This window comes from Ictalurus furcatus, chromosome 8 (assembly GCF_023375685.1).
Source record: "Ictalurus furcatus strain D&B chromosome 8, Billie_1.0, whole genome shotgun sequence".
NCBI classification, from domain to species: domain Eukaryota; kingdom Metazoa; phylum Chordata; class Actinopteri; order Siluriformes; family Ictaluridae; genus Ictalurus; species Ictalurus furcatus.
This window is the reverse complement of record NC_071262.1, coordinates 14,440,111-14,449,289: the sequence shown is the minus strand read 5'-3', so window position 1 is coordinate 14,449,289 and position 9,179 is coordinate 14,440,111. Positions and strand designations below refer to the sequence as shown.

The following is a 9,179-nucleotide window of genomic DNA, read 5'->3' as shown; positions in this document are numbered from 1 at the left end:
TGCTTTTTTCTTTATTTATTTATTTTTTGTATAAATGGCTTACATTCCTCATAAGCATGCATTAAAACCTCTAACTCTGCTTCGCTGAGGTATGCAGCTCGCTTTTTTCCACCCTGGGTTTCCATGGTGACTCCTGAAATCGGCGATCCATTGATAATGTCTTTATGTACTCACCGTGCACGCGCATTAGCGCTGAGTTAACATTAGGAGGTTTATTGAACTAACTCCTAACTCTGGAACCGACATACTGCGAGTCAGCAAGGTTTGGGTTAATCAACCGAGAGTTCAGGGTTTATGTGACGTTAAATTAAACCTGCTTTCTGGAATACCCCCTTGGTCGGCAGTTCTGACGTATAATTTCTGCGACCTGCCTCCGTCACACGACATCAAGGCGCGCCTCAGTTCTTTCTTTCTCTCTTCCTGAAGATGGCGGCAGGGGTGAGTAAGATGGAAGAAACCCCGTTGTCAGTGTTAGTCTTAAGTCTGTGCTTACAATCGTATAATTATCAAGTCCATCCTCCTTCCTGTTTAGTTTATTGACCTGCGATTATTCCTTGTCAGATGTTTTGAAGCCACAGCGCTGTTTATTTTATTATAAAACACTGCCCAGTAGTATGTATTATGAATGGGGAGCAGCACCGAGGCGCTCCGTTTGTGCCACGTTACACCGGAACGCGCATGTTGTGCATCCTAACTTGTCCGGACTTGGTTTATATTTGGATTTACTGTGCCTTCAGACATATTTATGGTTAAAACGTAGTATTTGTTTTTTATTAGATGACTGTTCGCCTGTTTTGGCTTAGATGCTAGTTGGATAATGTTAGCTGTGTCCCAAATGGATCAATACTTCATATGCAAGTGCATGTTTTTGGGTTTGGAACAAAGGCTTTTTACATCTGTACAGTTCACCATATGGCTAATAAGGAGCCATTTTTATTTAAATTAATGCCTTTGTAGTCAGGCATCTGGTGACTATATTTTTATTTTCCAGCATGTGTGTTGGGTTTAATCTATTAAATTAATGCTAGCTGACCTGGCTTTTTTCATTAAACAGCTAGAGAAATAAGCTTTTACTTCATTCATTTTTGTACTGAGTACAAAACTGAGTTTGTTTCATTTGTATGTTTGCAAAGGTGTTCTTTCTGTAAAGACCATGTTTGCATGGTATATTTCATGTGAGATTAACGTACTGCTGTCCACAGACTCTCTACACATACCCTGAGAACTGGAGGGCTTTCAAGGCCCAGATTGCAGCCCAGTACAGTGGGGCTCGCCTGAAGGTGGCAAGCGCCCCCCCTGCCTTCACCTTTGGGCAGACAAACCGCTCCCCTGCTTTCCTCAGCAACTTTCCCTTGGGCAAGGTTGGCACATGCTCTGTTCTTGGCCTGTTTAAATGTTATCTACAACTGAGATTTTAAATTCTTACTTTATTTTGTTTACTGTTTGTTTTTAGGTTCCAGCTTACCAGGGTGATGATGGTTTCTGTCTGTTTGAGAGTAATGCCATCGCTCATTACTGTAAGCATCGCTTTGCTTTTAGAATTTAGTTGCTCCAAACGTGTTGCTTGGAGCATTGTAACAGCTTTTCTAGTGGCTTTCATTAATGCATGTCTTACCCTGTGTTCACACTGGCCGCTGCTCTCTGCCTGAAGTGCTAGCAGGTGTGGCTTCACAGGGGTTTAATTTCTGTATGGATAATCAGTACAGCTAATGTTTGCAAGGGAAAATAAGATTTTTTTTGTTGACATTAATTTATTTTCTTATACATAAGTGAACAAAGCAGGTTTTGCACAAAACCTGGGTAAAATAAACTTCTCATCCCAATTAACATTCACAAGCACACATTTGGTCTGAATGTTTTAAAATTAATGCTTTATGGTACGACACCTTGATGCTCTGATTAGAGCTCCTAATTTTGATACCCACTGCCTCCTGCGTTAGTGATCTCGTTGATGATGGACCATTTTACCAGGTGGAATTAATTAGCGCACATGCATAACGGACAATCTTTTGATACTCAGGAACACTCGAGTACGTCGAAACACTGATTAAATTAAGCAAAATAAAATGCAGCTCAGAGCTGTCTTTTAATTCTCCCACAAGTATCATGAACAGTCACTTTGCAGGTTAAACATAGACAGTTGTTAGCCAGACTTGAATATCTTTTGTGTTTTCTTAAAACACTCACAGCTACAATGCTGACTTTTTTGTTGAACTGTGTGAAGCTATCCTCTCCCCGGGTGTTTTCCCTTCATCTGTATTATTGTTAACTAGCTTGCTATGTGGTATTACAATACGTTATCAAACCCTTTTTTTTCTTGTCAATTATGTTTTCTGGTTAACCAAAATACGGGACTGGGAAGCACACTGGAGTTTCCACTTGCCCAGTATGCACATCACATTACTGCCAGTGTAAATGCTGAAATATTGTCATTTACCCAGCAAACAGTCATTTGATGTTTTTCTTGTCAACCCTGCTTCTCTTGTAGTGAGCAATGATGCCCTCCGAGGCAGCACTCCTCAAGCCAGTGCCCAGGTACTGCAGTGGGTCAGCTTTGCTGATTCGGAGATCATCCCTCCTGCCAGTGCGTGGGTCTTCCCAACCCTAGGCATCATGCAGTTCAACAAACAGGTCTGTAGTTTTTGCTTTTGTGCTCCTGGAATTAGATCAGTAATATTCTAAAACTGGGAGAAGCCAGTGTATAGGTGTGTTAATATTTTTTTCTCCTGGGTTTGTATGTGTCAAGGCTACAGAACAGGCCAAAGAGGAGGTGAAGCGTGTGCTTGCTCTTCTGAACCAGCACTTAAACACTCGCACTTTTCTGGTTGGTGAGAGAGTCAGTCTGGCTGATATCACTGTGGTCTGCTCTCTGCTGTGGCTCTACAAACAGGTGAGTTTCATAAAATTGCTTTCTTTCTTTATTTAAAAAAGGTTGCCTTCATCTTTTCTGTGTCAGTGAAGAATGTTTGTTTCTCCATTCGGTGTTACCTTTCTAACATAGCCTGTTAGCTGTACACTCATCTGGTAATCTCAGGTAGAATAATAATTCTAGTTAGCTAGTGTTGTTTATAGCAGACAACTGTGACTAATCTCAACCACGGACTGTGTATCCTGGTTGAATGCCTATGTCCATTTCACATACTATGTGAAATTTGTAAATGGATTTGATTTGCTGTAAAGAATTCTCTAGCCTAGTTGACAATATGACATTTGGCGCTTTTCCACTGTACGGTACGGCTCAACTCTGCTCCCTTTTTGTGGGCTTTCCACTGTGGATAGTACCTGGCACTTTTTTTAGTACCACTTTGGTCGAGGTTCCAAGCGATCCGATACTAAATGTGATCCACGCACTGAGGGAGTAGGGAATTTTCCTTAACAAGTGGTTCTGTATTTTGCCTGAATAAATGTCATTTAATACATACCTTGTGTGTAGTAATATACTATTAATTGAAAATTATATCATTTCTCATTACAGATAAAATTAAGACAAAGGTTTCTGGCTTAGATTTTTACATCTCGCTTGTTACCAATTTCCAAGCAGGCATTTATCGAAGTCACTCCTGTCGTGGCTGAATCTAACTTCGTTATATCGAGCCCTACGTAGGTTCTACAACGCTGATATTTTACATCCTTAATAGGGTCCATGTTCAGTGAACAGGAAAGGCATTTGGAGTACGGCCTGACTGTATTTATACAGGGCTTTGATATACAACATTATTACTGCATGAAGACGAGTGGAAGATGGCACCCGCCCAGTTTGACTCGGCTCACTTTACTTTTCTGAGCTTGCTTTTCCACTGCAGTTTAGTGGAAAAGTGGCTTAAGATGCGTCTCCTGCATGTGGTGGTTTGTTGATCCTGATCTTTTGTTGATTTTGGTCGCTGAATCGCAATTTGCAGTATGTTTGCATGATCTAGGTAGTGCCATTGTTGTGCCTTATGTAGAAATTGCATTGATTCTTTAGTGTTGTGATGATAGCTGATCTAAACAAAAAACGATTTGGATGGGAGGATGGATGGAAAAGGGTCTGCTGTCAATATTACATTGTACCAGTAGATGACACCTTTCAGGCATGAAGCTATTCATGCAAATATTCTAATATTTTCTTGTTTGTTTGTTTTTAAAAACTGGACAGCTTCTTAAATAACAAAAAAATAAGTTCACAAATTGTTCTATAGAGTAATGATTGTTTATTACTTAATCAAACTTAATCCATAATTTTATTCTGTACTGTAAATTATAAATTGGTGTCCATCAACTGGGCTGTCTATCTGTTCTTTATCTAAACTATTCATCTGGTGATTTTTTTATTTTTTTTTTTAACTGATGTGTAGAAGATGCATGAGATGAATAAGAACAAAGCTAAAAATGTTTTGGATGACTGTGTGTTTGTGTACCAGTTATGGATGTGTTTCTAAGGTTGTTGTGTACTTCATTGAATGGGCTGTTGGGCTTAAAATGTTTGAACAAGTCTTCACCAGACCAGACACATTTGACATTGTTCCTTACTTGGACCAACATGCAAAATGCTAACTTTTAGTCGGAGTAAATTTGTAAAAGTACAGTGTTATGAAAGTTGTCAGCTGTGAGCCAAGTAAGTAATCTGATCTTGCTAACTCAGTCAATATTGCTCAATGCTATATTGAGCAGAGTCATAGTGTAATAAAAATTATTAATACAATCAGATGTTCATGGCTTTTTGATTAGCATTCACTGCTCTGCATCTGTTCCTCTGTGTAAAGAATGCATGCCAGCTTCCCATACCCAAGAGAGTAGAACAAATGTAAGAGCTATGCTATTTAACTTGTTGATATGCCTTCAGAACATATTCAGACTCACTTTTCCGAATCAGAATTTTGCCCAGGTATGTTGTGGAAAGATATTTTCATCTTTCCAGGAAAAGTAAGTCATTGTGTAATGCAAAATGAAAATTGATGTTCTTTGCCATTCTTAGGTTCTTGAGCCTGCGTTCCGTCAGCCCTACCCCAATGTCAATCGCTGGTTTGTGACCTGCATCAACCAGCCCCAGTTTAAAGCAGTTCTTGGAGAGGTCAAGCTCTGTGAGAAGATGGCTCAGTTTGATGGTGAGTTACTATTTGTAGACTTAATTGATCCTGTGTTCTATGTAATTAGCTTACAATGGATTGTAGGCATCTGGTTTAGTCAAATTTAATGTGCCAATATCTGTATTGACCATCAGATTATTATAATGTACTGGCAAAGTGATTCCAAAGTTTTCCAAATCCATTTTCACTCCTATACTCTTGAGTTGCGAGGTTTTCCCGAATCTTAATGCTCAAAGCCCTGCTCCCTTCCCCTCATGTCATGTTAGCAATCTTTCGCCCCCTTTTTGATTTTCCCCACTTGAAAGATGCGCTGATGCAAGCCCCTTGCTTTCTGTTAAGGAAAATTGAGAATGTTTTGTTCATTAATGTGAAAATAATTATAAAGGTAATGGAGAATATATTGTACTCTTAATGTGAAATAAAGTCGATCACTATATGTTTGACTTGTGGGGGCACATTGGCTTAGTGGATAGCATGCTTGCTAACTGATTCCTGCCTCCGCCCTGTGTGCACGCGTTATCTCCACGTGCTTTGAGGGTCTCCTCGAAGCACTCTGGTTTCCTCCCCCAGTCCAAAGATGTGTTGTAGGCTGATTGGCATCTCTAAATTGTCTGGTCTGTGAATGTGTGCGATTGTGCCCTTTAATTCGTTGGCACCCTGTCCAGGGTGTCCCCCACTTTGTGTGCCGAGTGCCCTGGGATAGGCTCTAGGCTCCCTGTGACCCTGGGATGGATGTTTGACTTGATGATCAAGCAGCAGATCAGCTCAGCCAGCTGATTTTTAAGTAAAGCTTTTGCTTTGCATTCATTATTTCTCTGTATTACACATCAAACCCAAAACAAAGTACAGCACAGACAGGAGGAAAGTTTTATTGCAGTGGAAAAATGATGGTTGATTATGCCACATGAAAGATGTTTTCTTTTTCTCGCTCTCTGAGCAGTTAACCAAACATTTGTTCATTAACTCTTAGTAATTTTAATAATGAATATCTATCAAATTTAAATTAGTCTCCATGTCACACATTGCAATTTAGCTGACCCAGCCCAACTAGATTCTTAAGTTCCACAGAACCTGGATAATTGCACTCAGTCTCTGGTTCTGTTTTTTTTTCCTGTAGCCAAGAAGTTTGCTGAGAACCAGCCCAAGAAGGAGGCTCCATCGAAGAAGGAGAAAGCTGGTAAGGAGGCTGGTAAGCAGCAGCCCCAGCAACAGCAGGAGAAAAAGGAGAAGAAAAAGGAGGAGAAAAAACCTGCCCCTCCAGCTGAGGAGCTGGACGAGTGTGATGCTGCACTTGCCTCTGAACCAAAAACCAAGGACCCATTTGCTCACCTTCCAAAGAGGTAAATGAATACTAACTTTGTTTCTGGTAACTTTTAAGAACTCTAAATCCCTATTTTGAAATTCTGATTTTGCTTCTACCAGGAAACATTTCTTTACTACACTCTCAATGTGTGATGGTACATCATTCAGGTTTTTGAAGCCTGACCCGTTCTTTATTAATTTACCCCCAGCTCATTTGTGTTGGATGAGTTCAAGAGAAAGTACTCTAATGAGGACACACTGACTGTGGCTATCCCTCACTTCTGGGAAAACTTTGACCGTGAGGGCTTCTCTATCTGGTATGGCGAATATCGTTTTCCAGAGGAGTTGACCATGACCTTCATGAGCTGCAATCTTATCACGGGTATGAGCAGGGCATTCCGACAGCAATGTCATGTTTTTGGTTAGATTGGAATGTTTCTAGTTGATCAAGTCAATAGAGTGATACGATTTAGTATCAAGAAACCGAGACGGTCAAACCCGTTTGCTGCTGATCTTGTAAATAATGCCAGGATTTTTATTTTCCCAAACAAGGCTGAGCAAGATGATGCAGTATTGATACTGTGATAAACAACATACACTTTTAAGATGGAGATAGACAGTGTTAAAAAGCTGAATTAAAAAAACTGATGGACGTTGAAATGTATTTATGACCTCAGTGGTGCTTTCCTTCTGTTATTTGTGTAGAAATAAAAGATTAATCACTGAGCTCTTTCAAAAAAAATGTTAAAAATGCCTTTAGGTTAAAAAAAATAAAAAAAGCCTTCCACATTAATTTGCTTTTGAAATGGTATCTCAATGGCTGCTTATACTATAAACATGTTAATATTGATTGTTTTTATTTTTGGGAGTACACTGTTGGATTAAGACCATGTGATTGCGTGCCCTTGTTTGGTCTGTTTTAGGAATGTTCCAGCGTCTTGATAAACTGCGCAAGAACGCTTTTGCTAGTGTCATCCTGTTTGGCACGAACAACAACAGTTCCATCTCTGGCATTTGGGTTTTCAGAGGCCAAGATCTAGCTTTCACTGTAAGTCACTTCGCTTTTTCTGTTCTTAGCTTTGGGATTATTTCAGCAGGTTTTTTCATCCAAAAAAAGGATCTTTGGTTATGCATGGTCTGCCTCTTATAGTGCACCTATTATGCTATATTAAAGTGCCTAATTTTGTTTTAGAGGTCTCGTACAATAGGTTTACATGCATCCAAGGTCAAAAACACTCATTTTCTCATAATTTACATTGCAGCATCACCTCTTTTTCAGGGTCACAAATGACTTGCTCAAGGATCTGTTCACTATAAACTCCTCCTTTCAGAGAGCCTACTCTGCTCTGATTGGTCAGATGTCCCAGTCTGTTGTGATTGGTCTACTGCTTAAAGCACATGTTGGGGGGGGGGGGGGAATGCCCACTACCATATCTGAATTTCAGCTCAGTAATGTCGTTGGTTTTACCTTATCAATTTAAGACCGAGCCACCATTGCAAGCAAGATGAGAACAGGACGTTTCTAAGTGGTTTATATATAGTTTGGCAATAATGTGAGTTAGCAGAAACGATGAACACAAATGAAGGTTGGAGTTGAACTGCTATGGTATCATTTAAAAAAAATTAATTCTGACTGCTGATGCTTTACATCCTCATCCTTTGGTAGTCCATGCAAAGTGGTCTTGCTTTTGTAGCGCAGAAAACAACGTCTTCTAGACATGGCGACAACAGGAACCTAACTCTTTTTCAGTGCAACAGGAATTGTAGTGTTTGAGGGCGGGTCAAAGTACATGTTCGAGCAGCCAATGAAGACCAAACTCAGGTTTTTTTTGTTACAAACCTACATAGGTTTGAACAGGAAGGAAGTCTGGAATTACTGACAACTCGTTTCAGCTGTTCAGAATCGGTTCTTTGTTTTGGGAGTCAATAACTCCATTAGTCATGCATGTTGATTTTTGAAGCTTTGCAGACTTCTTACATTCACAAACAGCTATATAACGCTACATGAAAGGTAATATCTGAAAAAGCACAATAGGTGCACTAATGGGGTGCATGGGTTAACCACTACTAGTATTGCATCTTATTTACTGCTGAATAAGTCCAGTTCTTGGTATGTCTTTATCCTATAAAGGAGCACACTTGCTGTGACATGTGCTTGTTCACATTTGTTTTCTTGTTTCAGCTGTCTGATGACTGGCAGATTGACTATGAGTCCTATAACTGGCGTAAGCTGGATGTGGACAGCGAGGAGTGCAAGACCATGGTGAAGGAATACTTTGCATGGGAGGGAGAATTCAAGCATGTAGGCAAACCTTTATGTCAGGGCAAGATCTTCAAGTGAGCAGTGATGGCACTTATTCTGCTTATTCATCTAAGGACATGGGGGGGGAAGGAACTGAAATGTCAAGTTGGAGGGTGTTGCATTCTAAGGTGTTGAATTGTGGAAAAATAAAAATACTTTTCACAATCCCACTTTGTTTAATTTATTTCTTTAAAATAAATGTTTTTACTAGAAAATACAAAATTTTGTTTTGGTTGTATACTAAATTAAAGGGCTGAACTTTAACCCTGAAGATTGATTTGAATATATGTAAGTGTCAGTAAGTAAGGTAGCAGGTGGTTTCTTTTTCATTCTTTTTGGTAACATTTGTTTGATTATTGCAAGATATCTGTATTGATATGATGCATGTAATTGGTAACAATATTTTTATTGACCTAAAGATTTGATGAAAAGCTGTTCAAGTGAACATTTGGGCCAAAAATAGTGGCTAAAATTTTATATGGGTTTATAGCAAGCTTGGCACTACACAA

The 9,179-nt window shown here is 39.5% G+C and overlaps 1 protein-coding gene across 1 annotated transcript; it reads left to right on the top strand.

Annotated features, from left to right (window-relative positions):
• Positions 1–363: 363 nt before the first annotated feature.
• On the top strand, positions 364–8,840 carry eef1g (eukaryotic translation elongation factor 1 gamma). Its single transcript, XM_053630965.1, has 10 exons — positions 364–438; positions 1,203–1,361; positions 1,454–1,517; positions 2,489–2,631; positions 2,747–2,890; positions 4,955–5,084; positions 6,184–6,406; positions 6,578–6,750; positions 7,292–7,416; positions 8,551–8,840. Exons 1-10 carry the CDS (start codon positions 427–429, stop codon positions 8,707–8,709), a joined length of 1,332 nt encoding a protein of 443 aa, XP_053486940.1. The 5' UTR covers positions 364–426; the 3' UTR covers positions 8,710–8,840.
• Positions 8,841–9,179: the final 339 nt, after the last annotated feature.